Here is a 24,351-nt window from a genome sequence, read left to right on the forward strand (position 1 = left end):
CGGCTCGCCCGCCCGAGCTCCCGCTGCAGCCCGGCACGACTGCGGCGATTAAATACAGGATAAATACGGAAATTCCCGCAGGCCGACGAGCCGGGGCTCCCCGCGAAGCCGCCCGGCCCCGCGCCAGGCCCCCCCCTTACCCCGTCCCGGCGGCGACGTTCCCCCCCCCCAACCGCTGCCAAAGTTCAGGAGCGAGCAGGAATGTTCTGGAGAAGGGGGGGTAAAAAGGAAAAAAAAAAAAAAAAAAAGGACGAAGACCCCTCCAAAAGCGGGGAGGGGGCAGTCCCTGCGCTGCGCTGCGCCCCCCGGGACCGGCGACCACCCCGCGGCCTCCGGGCGCCCGTCCGCGGCGCCGCAGTGATTTGTCAGCGGCGGAACGCGGCCATTAAGTAGCTGCCCCGAAAGGCTTGGGCGGTTGCTAGGGCGACGCTCCGCCCCGGTAAACAGCTTCGCGGCCTGCCATTGGCCGCCGCGTTGCCATGGCGAGCGAGGCCGCCGGCCCGCGCTGCCCCGCCGCTCGCGACGCGCTGGGGCCGCCTCAGGGCGGGCGCGAGGGCGGGGGGCGCCGCGGGCCGCGCCGCGCCGGGCCCCACACGGCCCCCGGGCAGCCCGCCGCGGCGGGCAGCCCCCGCGGTCAAGGCGCTTCCTGTATTTAAGCAGGACGGTTGCGGCCCTGCATCCCCGTAAGGTGCCAGCGGAGGGGTGCACGGAGCCTCCCCGGAGAGCCCGAAGCATCAACGTCCTGCGCCCCCCCCCAAAAAAAAAAAAAAAAAAAAAGACAGAAATACCCGCTGGACTCAAAGTGTCCGGTTAAAAAGCACTTTTCCTCCCCGGATCCACAGGGAACTGGGCCCGAGGGGGCCCGGCCGGCTCCCTGGGGCGCCGCAGGCGATGCCCTGGCCGGGCGCGAGGCAGCCCCGGGGGGGGGGGGGAGGGTGAAATTCCCGTTTTTTTAAGCAGATCGATGCCCAGTTTATAACTCAGCTCTGCTGCTCCTGCCCCCCCGGCCGGTCAGGCCTGCCCCACAAGGTGCCTGCACCCCCCGCCCCTCCACAGCCGGGGGGGCCCCGTCCTCAAAACGCACGGCGGCCGCCGGGCCGCCTCGGGCCTCCCTCCTCCCCGCTCCTCTTCTCGCCCCACCGCGTCGCGCCCCGGCCCCCCGCCGCGCCGGGCGAAGCTCTTCATGGCCGAAGCCGCCTTCGGGGCTCGGCCGGCTTGGGGGGGAGGCGGGAGCCCGGCTGCGTTTGCGGAGGCGCCGTGAGAGGGGCGAGAGGGGAGGAGGGTTTCTGCCAGCTGAGCCCCCGGGACCCCGGCTGCGCCGCCGCCCGCTCCGCTGAGGAACGACGCTGGGCGCTTCGTCGACGTAGGATACCCTTTATTAAACATACTCGCAAAATCCAAAACATGCTCAAAGCAAAGTCATAAGCAGCAATCTGGTTTCCTTTCTTAAATCCCTGCCGAGTGGATCCCTGGAGCAAGGGTCTGACCTGGGAGAGAAAAGGGCCGTCGCCTCTCATCCTATTACTTACATCCTACTACTTTCTCTCTCGGCAGCTCCAGGTGGCCCAGTAAAGCTCTCCGGCACTCCCCACCCGCCGAGCACGCAACGGGGACGTCTCTCCGGCGAGGAGGAGGTGTGACTGCAGTGTGCATTACCTGTGAGCGGTGAAAATGTGGTGGAAGCAGAACGCAATCTCCGCCCTGCGCGCCCCGGCACGCGCGCAGCTTGCACCGGCGCTGGAAGCCCTGCTCCCCCCAGCCCTGCTGGCCGAGGATGCTCGTTCCTTTGCTTGCACCAAGGAATCGTGCAAGCTTCACAAGGGCACTGTCCCTGCAAACGTCCCTGCAGGGCCACCCTTGCACGGCCCCAGCCTTCCCGCGCAGCAGCATCCCGGCTGTCCTCACTGCCCTACGCTCATGGGGCAGCAGGCGACTCCTCTGAGTTACCAGTGCGCTCCCACGCGGAGTTCAACCCTCAGCCTTTAAGACTGCGTCCAACACGGGAGTCCGTATGGTCGTACCAGCCGATCGTCCCAGTTACTCGAGGGGGACTTCAGCCACCCCCCGTTGCCGCTGGAGCAGCCCCAGCGGCCCCACAGCTCCCTGCAGACTCAGGAACGCACAGCTCGGAGCGGCCAGGAAACCTGCTCTGCTACGCTTGAGGGAACCTCCTGAACAAGAGCCTGCTTGCTCTCCCCCTGATCCCCCCCAGCAGCCAGAAACACCATCTCAGCACCGTACCAAGGTACCCAGCTGCACCGAACCTCATGGGGAGGCCACTGGTCTGGAGAGCCCTTGTTGTGCCCTGGGAGGAGTAAAGGACGTTGCCAGACACGCGCGTGCAGGAGCATCAGACTGATTTTCCGTCCCGTGCAACTTTTCCACTGCACTGCTGCTGGATTTCCCAGCTCAGCCCAGTAGAGAAACCCCTGAACGGAGAGATCTCAGGAAGCCAAAGGTCTCCCTGTGCCTCGAAAGGTGCTACTTAATCCTTTGGGCCAGGAAACCTGAATCTGCGAGTCTGCGAGCCGTGGGCTGCTCTGTCCCAGCCCTGGGCTGGAGCAGGCTGCAGCTGTCCCCTTGCCACGGAGCACATGTCCCCTGTCTTCCTCCTGCTCTAGGACACTTCTCCTGCCCCTCTCTCCCATTAGCAGGTCCCATGTCACTGGAGGGTGGCTTGGAGACTTCAATCTTCTCCAACCCCTGGCCACAAGGTCTCAGAAAGAAATTTAGGAACTGCAAAGCCTGCAGGAGATATGGGTCCCAATCTCAAATGCTGAGGTCTTGAGAGGAGATCGAGGATGAGGGGAGAGGGAAGCAGGATGTCCAACACCAACTGCAACTCCTGGAGGAGCCACGCCACGGGGAGAGCAGCCATGCGCCCCCGGCTGCAGAGCGGGCAGCGCAAATAGCCGCCGCTGCACCACCGCCCCCCGGCCTTCCAGAGGGCTTTATTCCCCTTTTAGGGGGCGCGCTGCCATCAGCATGACCCCACGCACCACCACGGGGATGTGCAGGAGGATGCCTGCTGCCTGTGTGCGTGCATGCATGCTGGACCCTCTGCAGACAGCTGGGGCTCGAGCCCTCTGCGGCTTGTCCTTCTGCTGTGGAAAGACCAGGGGCACAGGGGAAGAGCCCCCAACTTCACTTGGCTCTCATGTGCTGCCCAAAAAAACAGGTGGGGAAGAGGCGGGGGTTGGACTCCTTGTAAGGGCCCAAACAGCTCCAGAACATGCTAAATTGGGATCCTGAGTCTGACGCTTCCCAAAGCAGCTTTTAAAGGACCTTCATGCTCTCCAGCTGCTTGGAGGGGCTGCACGTGGCCAAGCCCTGCACCACTCCCCCAAAGCCTCCCTTGCTCCACTCTGCCTCAGCACGTCCAAGGGAACCCCCCTAAATCCCGGCGATCTGGGGCCGCATCGCCATCCTATCCCTGTCCCGTCAAGTAAAAACTCGCTTATGCCAACAGCCCAGTGCCAGGTGGAGAACAGAGGACGGACGAGAGGATGGAGGGGTGGGAGGGTGGTGAGGGAGGCAGCTCCCGCATCCCCCTCCACCCCCCTGCTACAAAGTGCTTCAGAGAGAGAGAGAAGGACCGAAGAAGCGGGCTGGCGCTTTTGGCACTTGTTGCAGAGAGAGGGCCAGCCCCGAGTGCCGCACGTGCAGCGGGTCGGAAGACGGTGAGGTTAAACGAGCAATCGCCCGGGAGCTGGGGTCCGGCGCGGCTGGGCTGCCCCCGGCACCGCGTTCAGCCCCCAGGAAAAGCAAGCCAGAGGAAGGAGCCGCCGGCCCCGGCAGCCTGCTTATTGCTCAGCTTTGGCAGCCGGGGCGGGGGGCTGTGCCCGGGGGGAGCGCGGAGGGAGGCGGGTGGGGGCCGTGGGAGCAGAGCCGAGGCAGGGGCGCTGTCACCGCCACGGCACAGCCAGGGACTTCCCGCAGCCTCGGCACGCGCCGGCAAACCCGGCAGGGGCCAGCCCCCGCTTCGAGCTCGCCAGCTTGTGCAGCTGGGGTGCCCGTGCCACGGGGGCAGCTCGGAGCCCACAGCCAGAGCCGGGGGGCAGCAAGCAAACGCTGTCACTCGCTGCCAGCGAGCACCTTCCTCCCAGCCTCACTCTCCCGCTGCCCCGTGGCCGAGGAGCCCCGTCCCACCGCGGAGCCGCTGGGCGATCTCCGTCCCGCTCAGCGCTGCCCGGCGAGCTGCGGGAGCAGAGAGGAGCACAAGGACGCGGGACGGGCTCCGGCATCCCCGAGGACCCGCTTGCCTCGGTGGCAGTAGGAAAACCAGCCCGTGCCACGGCCCCGTGCTGCTCTCCCCGCTGTGTCCCATCAGTCCTGCCGCGGCGATGGGGCCAGGCGGAGCGGGCCAGGAGGAGAATTCGAGGTTACCGGTTTTTGAAAAATCAGTATCGCTACGGCCAAGGGTTGGCAGTGGCAATGCCTGCGGCGCCCGGGCTCCAGGATTCCTCCGTGCCAGGGGAAGAAGGGGAGCAGGGGGGGCGTTTCGGCTGCGGTGCTGGCGTCCGCGAGCCCCTCCGGCAGGCAGCTTTCCCACGCCGTGCCGCCTCCGCGGTGTCTGCCTCGATGGTGCTGGTGGAGCGGCAGCGCCGGCGGCTCTGCCATGGGAGCCGGGCGTTGTTGTCGGCTGCCTCGAGGCCTGGGGGGAGAGAAGGGGCTGGTGAGGGACCACAGCAAAAGCGAGGCCCAGCCGGAGTGGTTTTTGGGGGACACGGACAGGATGGCAGAAGGTGGCTCTGCAGATGGGGTCCAGGCTGCCGAAGCCACCGCCGGGCCAGGTGGAGGGAGGTGCCCCAGCTGGCCACGGCACTGAGATCCTCCTGGCCACAGAGCCCGGTGCTGCATTGGCGGGGACTTAAAGGTGGATTTTAAAGAACTGAGGGAACTCGGCAAACCCTGCAGGCGAAGGGAAGGAGATGGCTTCACCTCCTGGCACGCGTGCGGGCCGCTTTCCCCAGGACTTTAGGGGAGCGCTCACGCAGATGGCTCCGTTCAGCCCTACGGCTCTGAGCAACGCGCACAGGGATTAGCGCAACCGCCTTGGAGAAAGGGCTCAGGAGTCCTGAGATTTTGGCCTTGCCCCAGCCTTTCTGAGATGGCTTCAGCAAACCACCCAGGGCCTCCTCTCTCCCATGAGCGCACGGCTCATGGCCTGCAAATGGCCCCGCCGGGTCTCGGAGGTGATGGGAAACGGGGCCGCCCGGGGAGGCAATTTAGTCTCACAAAATAACCATGGGACGAGAGCAGAAACCAACCCGCCCCCCCATTCCGGGCGGGCAAAGGGGCGCGAGGTCTGCGCGGGCTTCGCGGAGCTCCTACCTAGTCGTCAATGTTAATGGGGCAGGAGTCCGGCACCGCGGCTGCGTGGCAGGAAAAGACCAGAAGGCACAAGGTGAGCACAGGCGAGAAGGAGCCGCCAGCGCACGCGCGTGGCCGAGCAAGCGTGGCCGCAGCGAGGGTCTCCAGGCCGGCTGGCCCGCGCAGCTGCCCCATGCCGAGCGGCGCGGCTGCGGGATGGGGATGGGGAAGGGCTGGGCACCGCCACCGTGTCACAAGGCGGATGTCATGGGGGAATGGCCCTCGCCGCCTCTCCCAAGTCCCGCTTCGGTGGCCCCTTTGCACCCTCCAGCGTTCAGTGCCAAGGAAAACCCCGGCGTGAGGACACGCTCCTGCCACGCACAGGTGCGACGTTGGTGCTTGGCCACCCATGCGCCCTTCTCCATCTTCTCCCAGCTTGGTTCAAGGGGTATTTTCAACCTGGCGCAGGGTGATGGGCCACGCTTGGGCCCTGCTTACTGCCACCCCCCACACCAGGGGCTATATGGCTCCATTCAGAAAGAGGTGCACCCCCTGAACCCCCCCAGCAAGCCTCACCCCGAGGTGGACCCCCTTGAAGGAAAGCACGGATGGCTTTTCCAAGAGGAAGCAACAATAATAAAAAACTCGCGCCGCTGCCTGCTGATTTATGGAACATGACAGCTCCCCTTTTAGCCGGCTTTTCATCTCGAGCTGGCGCTGAAGAGCGAGGCAAGTTAAGTCTGCAGATCCCGGAGGGGATGGATAATTAAACAGGACCACACATAAACACGCGCAGAAATCCCGTTAAGAGCTTGATATTGCATAAGGCGCTCCAGTGCCACCGCGCCTCTGTGCAGAGATTTAGATTAGTTCGGCGTGTCCTTGAAAGGATCACAAGGAGCGAGTCACCGGGAGGCTCCAAGCAGAGGGACGTGGCTTCAGTGCTCCGGCAGGGACGCGCACTCGCTCCTCATCTCCCTTTTGGATCAGGACAACCCCATTCGAAGCCCTTCGAAGGCAGAGCCCCCTCTGCCCTTAGCTGACCTCAGACCTGTCCCGCACAGACCAGCTCCCAAATAGCATCACGGTGGAAACCCAGCGGCTCGCTGAGCCCGCTGCAGCATTAGCTACCGCTAGGACAATGCAGGGATTTGAACCAGCAGAAGCCTTTGAGATCGTCTCTAGGCTGAGCACCATCTCCAGCACAGCGACTCCCAAACTCTCCCCATCTTGGTACCATCTGGGACGCCTCCACAACCCGCTGCCCATCTCTGTAGAGCTCTGATTTCGCCACAGCGCTAGGGGTGACTGAGCATTTCTGCTTTGATGAACCACATCCCATGTTATAGAAAGTGAAAAAAAAATCCATAGGTCTAATCATGGCAAAACCAGCCAAATCAATGTACAGATTTTTTTTTTTAAGCTTTCATTAAAATAAAACATGGCCTCAAAGTAAAAATCCACATTGTTCTTGCCTATCCATGGATATAACCGCATTCAAATCTGCAAATCAAATGCGCTGAGTCCAGGGCTGGCAGGGAAATACCAGCCACGAGTCACCACGGAAAATCTTCCGCATTTGCCAAACCTGCGATGCTGACAGCGAGCTCCGGTCGGTGCGAGGGAGCGTGGCCACGCGGCCCGGCTCTGCGCCGGGAGCTGCCTTGGCCCTTCCGCTGCAACCTCTGCGCTAACGCCCACGTTCAGTGCATTTAAACCAGCCCTGCAGCCAACGATGCAGAGCTCAGAATCCAGCACTGCCGACACAAATACTAAATCGCCCCTCAAATCACCTCTGTTGCAGACCAAGCGGAGACCAAACGGCTGATCCATCCTGATTAAAAGCGCACAGGGAGATGCGGTCTGGGCAGAAGGCAGCGAGAAGGCAGCTTGGTGCAGGGTAAGGAAGGAGCTGCCTAACGAAAGCAACATTGCAAAACCCGGTTGCAGCCAGGACAGATCCAAAGCGCCGGTCTCCATTCGCCCCGTGCGCATCGCGCTGGGCAGGCGGCTACGGCAGGAGGTTTTCCCACCGACTCCGCAGCATGCCAGGCCCAGGGATCTGCTTGCAGAAGGCGGAGCGCAGCTTTCTGCATCCCTTCAGGTAATTCCCTGCTTTCTCTGCCCCTGAGCCCCAGCCTGGCACCAGGACAACTGGTGCAATGATGCAGGAGGCGACGTGGCCAGGTTTGGGACTAAGGCAAGCCCAAGGGAGCTGGCATCGAGACTGAGCTTTTGGGGATCCCCAGGTCCCAAGAGGGGTGGAGGAGTCTGACCCAGGGTGGGGGCTACCTCAAGAAAAGCTCAAGGAAGTGGGGATGCAGGCAAGCTGCAGCCTGAAGCATCCTGCTCTGCCTCACGCCGTGCTCCTCTGCCCTCCGAGCCCGGCACCAGCGGCACCTTCCCTTCTCCGAGCCGTGGGAGGAGACGCCAAGAGCCCGGAGCCAGCCCACAGGGCAGCACGGTGCCACGGCCAAAAGACCCACAAGCAGCAACAGTGCCGACCACATGGGCAAATGTGGTGGCCAAAGGCTGGAAACAGCTCTGCCTGGCCCCGAGGGCCGCATCCTGTGCTCACTCCAGGACCGGGGCCATCGCGGCCCCAGTGGCAGGGCAAAGCAGGATTTGGCCTTGGGCCGTTGCTGCGCCGGGGCCACTGCAGGAGCAAAGCTGCCTTTTCCTTGTCCCCCCCATGGCCACAACCAAGGGGGACGCGGTCGGGAACCGAAAGGGAGCCTGCCTGCGCCCGGGGCTTTGAACCCAGCTGCTGGCATCCAAAGGTGGGAAGAGGTGACCGGGCATTTGTGGCTGCTCCCATTCCTCCACAAGCATCTCACTGCATTTCTCCGGAGCAGAAACCGCAGGGAAGAGGAGAGCTGGGAAGCGCAAAGGGCAGCGGGAGGGAAAGCTTTCCCAGAGGAGAAGGGATGGCGAGGAAGGACCTTCCCCGGCCATCTCCCCCCTGACCTGGGCTCTCCAGCACCGGCTGCGTTTGCAGAGCTGCTGCCTGCCACAGGTTTTGCAGCAAGGAGGAAGGCAGGGGCAGAGCTGCTCTCAGCTTGCCCACAAATGTATCGGCACAGGCCTGCACAGGAGCCCCGGCGGGCTGCGACGGGCTTTTCTTTTTTTTTTTCACTTTTTTCTTTTTTCCTCCTTTCTTTCTGGCTTAAAAAGCTGCTGTTTGGTGCTGCCCAGCCCTTCCCCACGGCGGGGGTTGCAGATACATTTGTCGCCTCGTGGCACCTCTGGGCACAGACGGGACATGAGCAGGGGCGGAGGAACTGTGCTGGCACGGGGCGAACATGAACTTCCGCACGGACGGAGGAGTCTGGGGGGAGCCGGGCGGGGAGAGGGATGAGAAGAGAGGAGGGATGGGGAGGGAGAAAAAGCATGACGAAATGGAAGAGGGGGATGAATCCTCGGGGCTCTGCTAGACCTAAAGTGCTCCGGGAGCCCGTGCTCCACACCTTCGTACAGCGCCGAGGCCCGCAGCACGGCTGGGGCCTTCGCGGGAGGCCTGCTGCCCGTGCCTAAGCCCTTGCTCAGGTCTCCTCTTAGAGGAGCTGCCAAGACTCCCACCAAACCTCGTGCTCCACCCACGGTGCTCAAACCCACGGGGACTGAGCCAGGGGCCGTGCTGATGCCAAACGAACCGGACACGCGACAGCGTGTGAGCAGGTTCTCAGCACGGCCCTCCCAAGCAAATCCACGCTCTCCATGCCCTACACCCTGGCCTGCCCAGGGCCACAGCACCGCGTCCCTTGCCCCAGGGATACCTAGATACACCTGGCCCAAAGACCATGGTCTCAGCAAGCACCTGGCTAAGGGACCAAACTTTCCACCCAAGCTAGACCACAACTCCTCCCTAACCAAAGCAACCCCATCGGGCACCACGTCTTGACCTACTGCTGCCAGGTGGTTTCATGGCTGGTGGACAGTCCCATGGTGAGATGGGTGGTGGGGATGGTGGTGGGGATGGCGATGAGGATGGACGGTGGGAGAGGAAGGCGAGGGAGGATCAGGAGGGCAGGGGGTGACATAGGGAAGAGCAGAAGCTTCCCCCCCAAGCCCGAGTTCATGTTCGGCAGGCGGCCACTCACCAGGTAAGCAGGCCTCAGAGCACAGTTTATTGTCCAGCGCTTTCACGCGTGCGATGGCCACGTCATTGTTATTGTCACACCTCAGACCGCGGAAAGCGCCTGTCCTCTGGCCTGGAAGGGAGTTAACGCAGTTAGAGCGGCCCGGCCCGGCCCGGCCCGGCGGGGAGTCCTGGGTCTTCTCCTCTCCCTCCCCACCCCTTTTAAACCAAGTTAAAGAGGTGAAAACGAGGCGTCTCGAGCAGACGGGACCGGAGAAGGTGAAGAGCGGACAGTAAGGTTGGGCCTGGCGCGCGGGCACGGCCCTGGCTGCCCCTTTCCTTGCGCCGGCCGCGCCGGAGGGAGGCGAAACGGAGCCGGGAAGCGGCCGCGGCGCGGGGAAAGGGCGGCGGAGAGGTGCTGGCGGAAGCTGAGGAAAGCAGCCCGCGCCGGGGCTCTTCCCGCCGTTTCGGCTCGTGGCGCCTCTGGGGCGGATCAGAGACGTCCGCGAGGACCGGGACGCGGAGGCGGGAGACGGCGGAGCCCGGCAGGCGGCCGAGGCGAGGGCCGCCGCGCTCTCCCAGCTCCGGCCTCGGATCCCGAGGCAGAGCCGAGCGGGGGGTCTGCAGCCGGCCGGGGCCCGGCCGAGGCCGAGGCGGCTCTCGGCACCCCCCCGGAGCCCCTCCGGCGTTACCTATCGGCAGGGATGTGACAAGCCGCAGCAATGCCGGGAGGGGGCAGCAACCAAAGGCAAGTACGAGACAAGCCGTAGCCAAGCTTTGCACGGAGCTGGGGCTGATTTGGGGGGACGAAGGACAGGGTCGTTGATGGCGGTAAGATCTGCTTCCTAGCATGGCTTCAGCGAGCAGATCAGCACCCAGGTTTTTTCTTTTTTACGCGCATCGATTTGATGCAAGAGACTAAACCTCAGGAGCGACATTCAGCAGCAGGCTGAACAGGCCCGGGATCACTTCCCGAGGAGACACGTCCTGCTCCCGGCTGTCAGAGCTGGAAACTTTCCACGCCTGCTTTATCTGCTGGTGTCTGAGGCAGCAGGATTGCAACGGACCCAGAGTTCGTCCACAGCACCCCACTGCGGAAGGAGGGTTTGGGCCTCGGGGACGCCCATCGCTGTCGTTAACAACCTTTCTTTGCACCCTACTTTCCATATTTCAGTCTCACCCCGAGCAAGAACCTAATTACAGCGCAGAGACTATTTTTGCCCATGAAAACACAACGCCAGGGCACAGTGCAGAGCTGGGCTCTTGCTTTCCAGACTGGCTGAAGAACAAGGGGGAAAGTTTTGATTTATTTTTGCTAGCCAGTAACATGCAACCATGGAATTGGGGACACCGGGAGCCTCCCTACCTTCCCCCAAAAGATCCAAGCTGGGAGGTGGCCGATGGCCCGGGAGCGACCAGGTCTTTCCGTGGCTCTTTGAGGTGCATGGAATGGGCGAGAGGAGCCCTCAACATGCATACGGTGACTTGCTAAACCACGTTGAGGACAGGCAAAGAAAAACTAATAGACCAGCCTAAAGTGACCGGTCTCGTGACCCTGTCCGAGAGGAACCAACAGGGATGTGTAAGGGAGAGATTTTCAAAGATGCGGAGAGAGAGAGATCTGCTTGGCAGAGTGAAAAAATACAAATAAAATAAAATAACAAGGAACCTCTTGCCCGTTTGGCCCTTTGGAAGCGCCTCTGGTTGCAAGCAGAGAGCAGCAGCTGGACGGAGAGCTGTGGTTGCCCTCACCGCCCAGACCCCTCCTGCCTCCCCGCTTCGCCGGGGCTGCCCGGCCCGGGGGCGCTGAGCATCGCCTGCTCCCGCGGCTGCTTCCCGGAGGAGCTGACTGCCAGGACCCTGGGGAGCTGGGGGTGACCCGACGCCTGCCCCCGCTCCCGCGGGTTCGGGGGAGACTGTCCAACCTGCCCGCGCGCAACTGCCCACCGGGACCACGATCCGGGGCATTTTACCGTCTTCCTGCACGGGAGAGGTGTCCTCATCCTCCAGCACGTCATTGCCCTGCGGCGAGAAGCAGCGAGCGTGAGCGGCTCCGAGACCCGAGGGGTCCCGGCCCCGCGCTGTCCGTGCTCCCCGTGTCCCCCAGAGGAGCCGTCGCCAACTCCGGAGGGACTATCCCCAGCCCAGAAAAGCGAAGGGGTGCGGAGCGTCGTGGGAGCATCGCAGCCCCTTGCCGCGTGCCCACCTCCAGGCGCCAGCGCCAGGTCCTCACCTCGGAATCGCGCTCCTCAGCCGAGATGCTGACGAAGTTTATATCCGGGGACTCCACAGGCGTCGACTGCGGGAGAAAAGCGGGAAAGAAGCAGAAAAAGAGGAAAAAAAGAATTGGGTGCTGACAGATTTGGAGGAGGAGTTATGTCTCCAGAGGGACCCCCCGCTGGCGATCTGCCCCGGGGCGCGATGGGTGCTGCGAACGGCCTCGCGCACCCCAGGACACGGCCAGGGCGACGGCGGCCGAGCCAACCCTACCTCTCCTTCGGAGGCCATGGCGCTGGCGGCCGCCGGCGACGGCAGCGTGTCGCCCTCCTCCTCCGTGCCGGGAGCGACGTAGGAGCCGGACATGGAGGAGACGGTGTCGGTGCTGATCTGCGAGTGCCGGCTCTGGGAGGAGGCCATGGACATGACGGACTGAGCCAGGCTGCTGCTGACGGGGTCTGGGGGCACAGCAGAAGCTGAGCCAGGGGCCGTGGCGCCTGCCAGGCCATGGGGAGACCCCAGGGCCAGCCCCGGACCGCGGCGGGCACCCGACCGAACCTTCCGGAGATGAGATGGTGGAGGAGAGTGGGGTGCCAGTGCACGAGGACTGGTCGATGGCTCCCGATGACGACAGGGTGAGGTTTTCGCTCTCGGGAGTCACACCACATTCCTGGGAGAAGAGGCCATGGGCCAGTGAGAAAAGGCCGTTGCGAGGAGGATGGGATGGGGTATATTAGTGGGGATGGAGGAAGGCAGAGACCTTGGGGACTGCACCCACCAGCCATGTGGCCATGGCAGCTCCGTCTCCCTCTTCCCTTCCCTATCCACGTTTGGCTGAGGACATCCAGGAGGAGAAAACTAACTAAACCTGCATGGAGACTGCAGGGTTGTGAAAACTTTCCCCAAACCAGCACTCCAACCTGCATCTTGGCTCATCACCGTCTCATTTTGGAGGGCAAATACCACCTCCAGTGATGGAAAAAGGGCTTTTCACTGCCTGACAGCCTGGCCCATGCAGAGCTGGGGCAGGAGCTGCTGAACGCTCACCTCCTCATGCTGAGCTGAAGGTTTCCTCGGGGCAATTCTGATCTCCGACTCGCTGCAGGACTTCTCGTCCTCCTCTTCAGGCAGGATGGAGGAGGTCTGGGAGATGGACCTAGGTGGGAGGCAAAGCAAACAGCTTCACTGGATGCCAGTAGGCACCGGTGACGCTCCAGGACACTTGGGACCAGCCCATGCCTTCCCGACCTCCCTGTTGGTGAGGACACCGGCACTAGTACTCACTTGGACAGGCTCTTCTTCAGCTTGAGCCCCTGGCTGCCGCAGTCGGAGAGGCGCTCGAGGGGCGAGAGGGCCCGCAGGGGAGGTGGGTGGCTCTCGCTGCCGTAGGAGGGCAGTGTCGCTGCGCCGTGGCCGTCCCCGAGGACGCGGGGCGGCAGGGCAGCTGGAGAGGGCGTCAGTGGCCCGTTGAGGGCCTCCAGCAGGGACACCACCTCGTAGCCTGGAGGGATGTTCTCCGAGGACTGGTGAGAGCAGGAGACAGGGGTGAGCGTCCCTGCCGTGCTGCTCTGCTGCCACCCCTGCCCTGCTCCCAGGAGCACTGGGACGTGCCCTTGAAAAACACCCCCAGGAGAAGCCAAAACCATAGGGTGGACAACCTCCCTGCATTTGTGAGCCTCAAGCCCGGTTTTCCACGATCTTTGCTGGCTACAGCCTGGCAAAACCCCCCACTTTCTCCCTGCTCAATGCTATTTTATTCTATTGAACTTGTGTAACATCCACCACGTGACAGACTACGGGGTGGAAGGTGGCCCCAGGCCCCACGCAAGCCCTGAAGCCACCCGTGGTGCAGCCGGGACGACCTGCAGCCCGGGCCGGGGTGGGACAAGGTCCACGCGGCACTGACCGAGTGCTCCTCCGAGTCGGAGGTCTGCGAGGCAATGATGGGGTTGAAGCTGGTGGGAGACAGGGGCCCCAGTTTTTTCCTCATGGCTCGGATTTGAAGCAAGGCTCGGAAAGCTGCGAGACAGGGAAGAGCGAAGGAAGGGAGGAGCGAAACCGCCGGCTCGCGCGGCGGAGCGCGGACCTAAACGCCCCCAACCCCCCAAAGACGCCACCTGATTTCTTAGGACTCCCCACCGGCCTCGCGCGCCGCTGTGGCTCTTCCCAAAACGGGCTGCCGCCCCCCAAGCCCACCCGCCCACCCGCCCGCCCGCGGGAGACGGCAGCCCCCGCAGCCCCCCGCCGCGGCGCGCCCGGGCCTCACGCAGTCGGCAGATGGGGCAGTTGTTGGCCTGGTACCGCAGGGTGTCCGCGCACGTGTTGCACAGGCAGAGGTGGCGGCAGGGCAGGATGAGGGTGTCGCGGACGTCCGAGAGGCAGACGACGCACTCGGCGCTGTTGTCGCTCACCTCGTCCTCGGCGACCTGCCCGGCGGCGAGGACGCGCTCGGCGGCCGGTCCCCCCTCGGTGTCCCCCGCGCCCGGGGACCCGAGGGATGGACCACCCTGAAATGCCCCCACCTGGACGCCCCGAGACTTTTCTGCAGGGCGCCGTTTGCCTTCCTGGCTTTTTCCTTGCTCCCAAAACACAGCCCTGGCAGCTCGCCCCTGCCCGGCTCCGGAGGCGGCGGGCACCCCGCACGGGCACGCGCCCCTTCCCCAGCCCGAAAGCCCGGGCTGCGGCCGGTACCTTGGAGTCCTGCGTGTTGTACTTGTTCTCTATGCCGTAGATCTCCTGGAGGAGGTAGCTCACGCCGTCCACCTGAAAGCGCCAGCACGGAGGGGTGAGCGGCGGGCGGCCGGCCCGCCAGGACGCCGGGGGATGGACGGACGGACGGACGGAGAGGCAGGAAGGCAGCTGCGAGGTCCCGATCCGGAGCGAGCGACGGGCACACGCGGCTCCCGCCGCCCCAAAGCCCCTCTCCCCCTTCCCCGGCGGGGACGCCCCAGGCGGTAGCTGTCACCTGCCCTCGCCCCTTCTTCGTCTGCCACCCCGGCAGGACACACTCACCACTTGTTTCTGCTTGAGGGGCTTCACGCAGAAGGTGCCGTCGGCGTGCTGGAGGGAGGGAAGCGCGCGAGTGAGCGCCCGCCGCCCGGGCCGGCCCAGCTCCCCCGGGGCGACAGATTTTCCCAGCGACGCCTGGCTTCTCCCAGCACCCTGTCACCTGGGTAGGGGCTGGGATGTCGCCCTGCTGGGGCGCACGGCGCAAGGGAATCTCTTGCTTGGTCGGACACCTCTTGGGCCAGCAAAGAACGCATTGAGACCAAAAGCCTCAAAACGGGGTGCCTAAAAGGCCAGGGACTTCGGGGATGTTCCCAAAAGGCAGCAGAGTTTCAGGAGCTGCCCAAAATAGCCCAAGCCAAGCAGTGGCCGAGTCTGGAAGGGAAACCAGCAGCAGCGGGGACGCCCCGGGCCAGCGCTCACCTTCTCGAAGGTCGCCAGCAGCACGTGCGAGTGGCCAACATGCTCTGCAAGACACGAAGAGGCGGGCTGGGCTCAGAGGAAGGGCAGACCCGGCGCCCCAGGGCCGGATCCCGGCCCTGCGTGGGCAGGCAGGGGGGAAGCCGTCCCTGCTCGCAGCCGAGGAGGAGCAGGAGGCCCTGCCCCGGCCTCCGCGGGCTCAGGGCCCTACGGCAGGCTGGCGTGGGGGCAGATGCCTGCAGGAGCGTGAAGCCCGACGAGGCAGCGCTGGAAAAAGCCAGCCCAGCAAGGAAGAGAGCCCTCCCCTCTCTCCCAGCCATGCCCTTACCATCCTCTTCATCCACCACGGCATGCACCACCATGGGGTACACCTCCCGGTCCAGGTCGAAGCCCAGCTAGGGAGAGATATAAGTGGTTATTTGGAAGGAGTAACAAAAGAGGATCTACTCCACATCCAAAACCATCCAGCTCTCATCCAATGAGTTGCTGTACCCAACCCCAGAAGCACTCCTGGGCTGCTGGACACAGCAGGCAAGGCACGTCCCATGGCAAGGGGCTTCTGCTTCCCACCGCCGAGCCTGCAGCCAGCCAGGCTGCCCACCGGCTCCGCATCTTAGGACCATTTCCACCACCATTTCGAACCTCTGATAGGTTCTTCCACCTCATCCCATGCTGAGGGACAGGGCTCTCACACGGAGTCACCACCACCGACGGACTCCGACACCGCCTCCCGGCCGGCGGCAGACCCCGTGCCCACGACGGGGAGGCCTCGGGCGGCTGGGCGTACCTCCTCCTCCGCCCACTCCGAGGGGTCCACGGTGTGCGAGGGCATGCAGAACTGCTGGCACACCCCCCGCTTGTAGTGCACCGTCTCCGACTGCAAGCTGTTGTCCTTGGGGATGTAGCTGCCCGTCGGAGAGAAGACAAGGTTAGCAGCTCGTGGACCACCTCTCTCTCTGCTGTTTCAGCCCTGCTCCCTGTCCCCAGCTCGTGGACCTGCCGGGAAGACGGGAGCAACCCGAGTCCACTTCCCTCCTCTCCCCCTGGCCGCCTCTCGGAGCGACTGGGGCGAGAAGCCCTACGAAGGGCTAAATCAATCCACAGCTCTCCCGAGGCACCAGCACGGGCCCAAAGGGCACAAGGCAACCTTGCACCAACCTGGCAGCAAAAGGGATGGGGGGAAGGATTTCACCTGACGCCAGCTCCGAGGCGGAGACAACAAGAGGGAGCAAGACGGGAATGGGAAAGAGGCAGCTTCGGACGTGGCGGGACAAGGGACCCCGGCTGCCCATCAGCGATGCCCTTCAGGAGACGCCCTCGGCCAGCGGGACCCGGCACGGGCTGCCGTCCTCACCTCGCCACCCCGTTCTGGAACTCCTCGCTCGCCTGGTAGTAGATGGTTATGGCCACGCGGGCGTCCGTGTCGAAGGTGAACTCCACGTTGTAGTGCACCTTCGCCTTGCTGACCTCTTCCCCCGGGGCCTTCACCTCCTCCGAGCACCTGGGGAGCAGCGAGGGTTGGCGACGAGCCCCTCGCGGGGACGCCGCGCCGCAGGGAGCCTCCGAGCGGCACGGCCGCGAGCGCCCGTGCCCAGACCCGGAGCAACCTACCGCCGGGGCGCTGCGGTCCCCGGCCAAGAGCAGCCCGAGCAAGACACGGGCCCCGAGCAGTACGAGCGCGCGCTGGCTGCTCCGCAGACGCCCCGCGGCCGACACCATCGCCGCCCTCGTGGCAAATGCAAGCCGAGAGCCAGCACCGTGCTGCTGGAAAGCTGCTTGGCGAAACTTCTCCCCCTCCGTTTAACCCGGCCGGGCTCGAGCGGGCGATGGGGAGCGCGCAGAAACCGCCGAGGATTGCAGCGGCGCGGGAGAGGAAGGACGGTGCATGGAAGGAGCATCTCCACGCTCGCCTCCTCCTCCCCGCGCTGGCGTTCGGGGGTCACATCGGCCCTTGGGGGCGAACCCTGCCTCGCTGGGCGCCCGCCGCAAACCAGCCCCTCACCCTGGCCCCGGGGCGCCAGACTTACTTCACGAGGCGCAGGGTGTCTTTGCGGATGTTGATTAAGCTCCTGAGGGTCTTCACGGGTTCCTGAGGTGGTGGAGCAGCGTAAGGGAACTGGGATGAGAGCGAGAGACGCCGGTGAGGCCGGAGGCCGGAGCTCCGCAGCGTTGCCGGCAGAGCGGCCCAGCCCGGATACGAGCCGGCAGAGAAAGCCCCGGCCCGGGCAATGCGGCCAGTGGGCTCCCGCCTGCCAGCTGCGTCATTCCAGCCCCCCCGCCCCCAAAAAAATCACAATAGGTGGCTTAAATTGCCCAAAGGTTTCTGCCCCGATCGTCTCCGAAATAAGAGATCCCAGCTGTAAGTGCCGCGCTGGAGCTGGCCAAGCACTGTCCTAATATTTTGCATGAGAGTAGAGCTGCCCTGTGATCCGGTGACTCCAGGAGGGGGTATATGAAGGAAGGGGGGAAAAATGGGAAAAAAAATAAATAAAAAAGAAACAACCTGGCAAAAGGCTGTAGGAGCTGGGCACGTCGCTGCCTCGCGGCAGGTCGCTCCGAAGGCGGGCGGAGGTGCGGAGCACCGGCCCCATCCCTCGCCGCTCGAGGCCGGCCGGGTGCCTTTAGGGTGGGGAGAGCTGCACAGCTGAGCCCCCCCCCCCAAAAAAAAAAAAAAAAATCTCAAGGCATAGGTGGGAGAAGGCAACGTGGTCTCGCTGGGGCAAAGCAGCGAGCGAGCGGCGCAGAGACGCCGCCGCACGTGGCCGGGGGAGAAAACACCGCCGTCTGCTCCCGTCGTGGCTTCACGCCCCCCTCGCCCGGGGGCAGCCGGCGGCGGTCGGGCCGGGCAAGAACGAGGAACCTCCGCAGGCAAATCTCTTCTCGCAGCAACCGTCATGCCGCCACCGTTGTCACCGACCGTTGTCACCAACCGTCGCCGCTGGGCTCTTTCACACCCCGGGGCGGACTGCTTCGGTTTGGTTTTGCGGGTTTTTTTTTTTTTTTTTTTTTTTGCAAGCCAGCTTTACACGTCAGAAAGGGGCTATTCGGAGAACTTTTTCCATCCGCCCAATTTAAACAAGGCTGAGAAACAATCGAGAAAGAAAAAAAAAAACCTTCGCCGCAACCGTTAGGCGCTGAGGAACGCGATATGTGTGCATATAGCTATATTTGGTCCAGGCAGGCTGCTGTTAAGGGCAAAAAAAAAAAAGAAAAAAAAAGAAATACGGGGCTCGTGGCTGAGATGTCGGGCCAAGTCCCTCTGCGGTGGCCCCGGTAAGGGGCTCCGAGGCTCCCCCCAGGCAAAGTCGGATCCGGATTGAAGCTCTGCAGCCGCCCGGTGGCTAAGAGCAAGAGGAGAACGCGCTTGGATGGGGACAGAGCCTCGCCAAGCCAAGCGCGGAGCCAGCAAGGCGCACGGGCCGCCGGCGAGCTCGGTGCTTTTAGTCCGTCCCGTGCCGGGGGGAGCGGAGATGCCTCTCCCCGTCCTCCCTTCTCCGCTGGCGCTTGGGAAACGGATCCCGACTCGGTTCGGCAGAGAAGCGACAGCTACAGCAAGGTTGTTACGTCCCTGGGGCGCTCGCGAGCACGAGCGGCTCGGGGAGACCCGGTTAAGCGCCGCACGGAGGAAAGGCTGCAGCACGAACCCAACCTTGTATTAGACATCAAAGAATGCACTCATCCCCCCCGCCGCCCCCCCTGCTTTGCACTTCACCCGCGCGCTCCCGCCCGGGCGCTGGGCCGGGCGGGGGGGGTTCAGCCCGCGCGCCCGCCGCCGCTCCCTACCGCCACGGGGCGGCTGCCCAGGAAGTTGAGGTCGCTGTTCTCGCCGAAGAGGTACCCCTCGGGGTGCGTCGAGTCGAACTTCTCGCCTCCCATGATGAAGTGGTTGGCAAAATAGCTCCCTAGAAACAAACCGGGGGTACGGCGTGAGGCCGCGCAGCGGGGCCCGAGGGCGAGCGGCCGGCGGCGCCAGCGAGCTCCGGGCGGCAGCAGCCAGAGCAGCTTCGCTCCGGGAGGGGAAAGAAGCAGCAACGCCGTGGACACCCCCGGAGCAGCTGCCCTCCGGCACCCGGAGCGTCCAGGCGGGGCGCGTAGGCTGGGATTTTTTGTTAAAGGTGAGAAAATTAAAGGAAAGAGGGAGCCGAAACGGGATCGGTGCGGCAGGGAGGGTAAGCCGAGCCGCGAGAAGGTGGGAAAGGCGAAGGGTGAGGATGGACGTGGACTGGGGCAAAGCCCCAACACTCGCACCCGCTCCGAGCGTCCGTGAACCGAGAAATCCCGGCAGCCCATGGCGCGGGACGTGACGTCGGGGCCAGCCCTGCGTGGGGTGCGGGGTGCTGAACGCCCTCGCTCCTCCATCCTGCATCCCCTGACCATCCTCGGCCCATCAGGAGCAACAGGGCTTGGACCAAGGAAGGACTTTCCCCCCCCCCCCACCACCACCACGAGCGTTGTTATTGCCCCTTGAGATCGTCGTTCCCCCATCGCGGTCACCAAACACAGCCGGTTTCCCCAGCCCGGCCCCACCAGTCCATATTCCAGCAGCCGCTTTTCAGGACCAAAGCCTGAGGTTGCAGGTGGCTCCCAGCAGACGTGACGGCTGCCCGGGACTCAGTCGGGGCTTACTGCTGCGTTTCAAAACCAAACCCGGGAGCCCAAAGCCCCGGGCCGGGCCGAGCCGGAGCGGGGAGGCCCCCGGGGCCAGGCGGGCAGCGGGGCGAGCGGGGCTGCCGGCGCGACCCGGAGCCGCTGCATGCGGCCGCCGTGGACCGCTTAGGAAAACTCGACCATCAATTATTGATGCCTGCTGCTTTCTGGTCCCATTTTCCGTGTACATAATTTATGGGCAGCTCCTCTGGGAAGGAGGCAGCCGCACGAAAAAGCCCAACAGCAAACTGCCTCCAGAGGTGCCTCCGTCGGCACGGCAAGTCGAGGAGCCCGGAGCTTTGCCGGGGACGGACTTCGGGCAGGAGGGGGAAGATTGCAAGAGCAAGTGGCAAAATCTTCCAAGAAAACCTTCCCAGGCACCAGGGAAAAGCGGAAAGACAGAGCGCAGGCTGGCTGCGCTCCCCCTCCGTGGAGCAACATCCCAGCCCTCCCTGCCGGGGTGCCGAGAGCACCCCGGGGTGCTGCCGGCCCCCGGGCACCGGGTCCTCCCTACGCATCACGCCGGGCCGCAGCTCCTCCTCCATGGGCCTGGGGGTCGGGAGACGCAGCGCGGGCAGCAGGGACTGAAGAGGCAGGATGCGAGCCGGCAATTTTGCCTCTTCTGCGGGCAAGGAGGAGGAGAGGAAGGGAACGGGCTGCGTCCGGGCCCTGGAGGACGAGAGCTTTGAGCTGCGTGGGGTGGCGGGACCAGCCCTCGCCCACCGGGTGCTGGTACCCGCGGGGCCAACGGGCACAGCCAGCCTTGCCGAGGGAGGGGGGCAAGAGGAAAACCCCCCTCTCCGGCAGCAGGCTTCCTCTGCTGGGCTAATTATAATTCCTTAGCCAGCCCCCACCCCAGAGAGCTGCAAACCTGTCAAGGACGGTTAAATCACCACGGCAAAGCCGGGCTTTAACGAGATCTGAAACTTCAGAGGCCCGAGAAGCGTGCGGGAAACGCTGCGAACGAGAGCAATGGAGCCTGGTGCTTAAAAGAGGGAATAAACCCAACTGCAAACCAACAGGAGCCCTTTGCACCCCGCAGCTCCAGCCCTGGGGTGCTCCGTCGGGTTACGCAGCCTCTGGCCTCCGGGTATCAGAGCCCGGACAAGGCTTTCGGTGCCGACAGCGGTCACAGCCTCCCTCTCCAAAGCAGCTAAAAGAAAAGCTTATTTGCGGGCTGCTTGCAAGCTTATGGCTAATTTGCTCCCCGCTCATCGCAGCCTGCGAGCGGAGCGCGCGGTTTTGCATCTACGCAGGCAGCGATTGCCCCGAGCCGGTGGCCCCGGCGCCGGTGCGGGGACGCCCGGCAGCAGCACGTCCTCCGCTGCCCGTCTCCCCTCTCCCAGGGAAATGGATCTGTGCAAATCACTGCCCCTAAAGGCAGCAGCGGACAAGGCAGAGGGCGCTTCTCCGGCCTGAGGCCGCCCAAAGCCGCCGGCGCGCTGCGGCTTATCTCGCTTAGTGCCCTAATGCAGGCGGGAGCAGGGAGGTGAGAGCCGATGACAGCAAAGCCCCGTGCATCATCCCCCCCACCTCCAGACTCATCTTTTCTACAGCAAGACGCAGCCAGACACGAAGCCGAACGCCGGGCGAAGAGCTGCTGTGTCAGCCCTGGCCCGCGGCGGCCCCGAGCCCACCCGCGCCGCGATGCCGCGGGAACCGGAGCCGCCGTCCCGCTGCCCGGCGCGCTCCTATGGCAGCGAAGGGGGCCTGGCGCGGGCGCCTGGGTCCGGGCTGGAGATGCCACCTCGGGCATACCTGGGGGGGGGGGGTGGCAGGACAGGACTTGTCCTTGGTGCTCTAAGTCACCGCCTGGTTAACCCCTTCTGCTCCTGCCCCCAGCTGGTACCAGTGCTCGTCCCCCCTCGTACCCTCCAAGGGGTCTCCGCAGGTGACCGCGCTCCCGGACCGACTGCTCCTCCGCTGCCTGCGCGTTACGAGACCCCCTTCCCAGGGCCACATTTGCACATCTGCTGGCTGTTTCCAAGGAGGGTTAAGGAGGAGAAGCGTCACCATTGCAAAAGACCCAACTCAGCTGCCCAGCACATCCTCCCCCTTCCTCCCTCTCGGCTGCTGACAGCGCTGAAAGCAAATCCCCTGTAAGATTAAAAGCAAAAGAGCCATAATCTCTCGTGGTCACCGGTTTGTGCTCGTCTCGGGACAGATGGCCGCGTGGCTCTCATGGCATCGCCCTGGCATGCCATGAGGGCGTCTCCTGCCCTCTTCCCAAGGCCGCAGCACCAAGGACTGCAGGAGCCCAGGCAGCGGTGGGACTGGCCTTCCCCAGCTCTGCCCAGACCCCTCACCCTGGGACAAGCCTCCCTGAACACCTCCAAAAGCCCCAGTTTCTCCCCCAAAAGCTGGTGTTACCCGGCAGCCTGGTATCCTCCACCAGGAGACATCATCTCAGCTGAGGTGAGTTTGGAAGTGCAGAGCTGAGCGAACTCGCTATCCCAAACAACCCACGCCAAGGTGATGGAGCAGGACACAGCGCGGCTCCTGCTGCTCGGGTGTGTCAAGGCGGCCCAAATAAAACATACGCTCGCTCTGCTGCCTTCCACCCACCTTCCCAAGGGGATTTCCACCTCTCCAGGCCTGCGCAGTGGGTGGGAGAAGCGCTACCTCTCTGCTTCCCGGGGAGGCTTGAGTCCTGGGCTCGCCTCCCAGCTGAGCGTGGGCATCCCCAGGGCATATTCCCACCGCAAGGAGACCCGGGCTCCTGCCTCCAAGCAGATTCCCCGTCTCCGTTACTGCCTCGCTAGCCTTTCCTGGGCTGGAGCAGCAGTGCCGCAGGCTCTGGAGACAAAACGACTACGGCATGCAAATCTCCTCGGCAAGGCACCGGGTGCTGAGCTCGGGAACCTCGGCCCCGGCAAAGAGCGGAGCCTGCAGATGGGCTAGGCCGGGTTCACCGGGCACCAAGGTGACGAAGGCCTTGAAACGACGTGAAAAACAGGAGCCGCCAAGTCAGAGCTGCAAAAGCCCCCGGGAGCTGCGGAAGCACGGGCAGCCGGAGGGAGGCACGACCCGCTGTCCCCACCGGTGAGGACGAGGACGAGGATGGGCCCGCCGGGCGTCCCCGGAGCTCGAGCGCCAGCACGGCCCTCGCCCCATCGCCCGCCGTTTTGGCGAGCCCCGAGCACCACGGCCCTGCTCGGAGGGAGGTGGTCGGACCCCACCGCCGAGGCAGATGTTTCGGCAGGCTGGTTCCAGCTGTGCTTCCCGATTTCAGAGGAAAAAAGAAAAACGCCAAGCACATCTTTTCAGGACAAGGGTACAGTCTGTGTTGGCAGTAATTCTTCCTAAGGAGGTCTTTATTCGTAATTAGCAAGTAATTTGTCACAGCGCTAACGATCGTGGCGTTTACCTTATCCTATTAACTACCAGAATAGTTACCTATTAATATTATCCAGTGCCGCGAGGATCCTGTGGCGTTCCCCGGGCATACGCAGGGTGCTTTCAGGCATCACCCCCTGGTATTAATATTTTTGCAGATCTGAAGCCCTGCCCCACCCGAGGGGCCAAACTCAATCACCTCTCCCCAGCGCGACCCCCTCAGATACCCGCTCGACCCGGCCCTTTGCAGGGAAAATCCAGGCCTGGAGGGGAGGGACCGATTTTCCAAGGTCACGCACAAGGTTTGAAACAGGGCCGGATCCGGAGCTGACAAGACATCGCCGCCGCGTCCCGAGGCGCTGGGTCAGGGGAAACCTCCCAGGCGGGCCTGGGGGCTGCAGCAGCCCCGGGAAGGGGGGGGGGAACCCGCTCCGCTCCGCTCCCTCCAAACCCCCCTGCTCCGTCCTCCCGGGAATTTAACACAGAGCTTTCCCGCCTACCCAGCGCGCTAAGGCCGAGCGGCAGGGACGGTGCCCGCCTGCAGCGGGGCCCCGCGCTCTGCGGAGCGCAGTTACGAGCAGCAACGCAGTTAAAGCAGCAAACAGCCCGGGGAGGGGGGGGGGACACAGCGGCAGGGGGCTGCCCCGAGGCCGCAGCACCGCAGGGCAGATCCTGCCCGGACCCGGGGAGGGGGGGGCGGGGGGGCCGGAGCATCCCTCTGCAGCGCTGCCTGCGGCTCGGCGCTCCGGGCAAAAGGGCACCCGCCGTGCCGTGCCGGGCCGGGCCGGGCCGGGTCAAGCCGCCCCCTCGCCCCCCCCCCGCGGCGTGAACCGGGCCCTGCTCTGTCTCCCCCCGGCCGCCCGAGCCTACCGGATTTCGGGGGGTATCTGTAGACGGAATTAGCGGGGATATCCACTTCCTCCACGCCTGCGTTTTGCCGGCTGGTCAGCGCCCCCATGGCCGGGCCGGGCCGGGCTCAGCGGGCGGGCTGCGGCGGGGCGCCCTCCCGGCCGGCACCGGCACCGGTACCGGCACCGCGGCTGGCGGCGGCGGCGGCCCCCGCCCGCAGCATCCTCCGCTCTGCGCCGCGCCGGGCGCCGCCTCCGCGCTAGCGCCGGGGCTGCGCCAATGCGGGGCCGGGGCCGCCCCTGGCCCGCCCCCATGGCCCGGCTCGGCCCGGCTCGGCACGGCAGGGGGGGGAATCTGCCGGGCACCGGTGCGGAGCTGCCGCGGTACCGCCGGGGGGAGAGGGGGGCGGGATGAGGGCGAGGGGCTGCCCTGTCCCCACCAGCAGCCTCCTGCTCCCAGCAGCGCCCAGCTGCCCCCCAAGTGTC

The 24,351-nt window shown here is 64.5% G+C and overlaps 1 protein-coding gene across 6 annotated transcripts; it reads right to left on the reverse strand.

The window, feature by feature from the left end:
* Positions 1 to 1,354: 1,354 nt before the first annotated feature.
* On the reverse strand, positions 1,355 to 24,001 carry RNF157 (ring finger protein 157). Of its 6 annotated transcripts, none has more exons than XM_062591943.1 (20): positions 23,888 to 23,999; positions 18,818 to 18,936; positions 17,062 to 17,150; positions 16,389 to 16,535; positions 15,822 to 15,939; positions 15,363 to 15,429; positions 15,038 to 15,081; positions 14,621 to 14,668; positions 14,300 to 14,371; positions 13,875 to 14,034; positions 13,515 to 13,627; positions 12,893 to 13,131; positions 12,656 to 12,764; positions 12,167 to 12,278; positions 11,882 to 12,066; positions 11,625 to 11,690; positions 11,365 to 11,413; positions 9,414 to 9,524; positions 5,335 to 5,375; positions 4,572 to 4,654 (listed from the first exon to the last, which is right to left on the reverse strand). In XM_062591943.1, the coding sequence occupies exons 1-19, from the start codon at positions 23,973 to 23,975 to the stop codon at positions 5,335 to 5,337; spliced, it is 1,977 nt and encodes a 658-aa protein (XP_062447927.1). In that variant the 5' UTR covers positions 23,976 to 23,999; the 3' UTR covers positions 4,572 to 4,654. The 6 variants fall into 6 exon arrangements, with proteins under 6 accessions (XP_062447921.1, XP_062447927.1, XP_062447923.1 ...); XM_062591938.1 differs by lacking the exons at positions 4,572 to 4,654; positions 5,335 to 5,375 and adding exons at positions 6,743 to 6,909; positions 7,107 to 7,229 and having other exon boundaries at positions 23,888 to 23,983; XM_062591937.1 differs by lacking the exon at positions 5,335 to 5,375 and having other exon boundaries at positions 1,355 to 4,654; positions 23,888 to 23,983.
* Between the last annotated feature and the right edge of the window lie 350 nt (positions 24,002 to 24,351).

The sequence above is a fragment of the Rhea pennata genome, chromosome 19 (genome assembly GCF_028389875.1).
Source record: "Rhea pennata isolate bPtePen1 chromosome 19, bPtePen1.pri, whole genome shotgun sequence".
In the NCBI taxonomy this organism is placed as follows: Eukaryota; Metazoa; Chordata; class Aves; order Rheiformes; family Rheidae; genus Rhea; species Rhea pennata.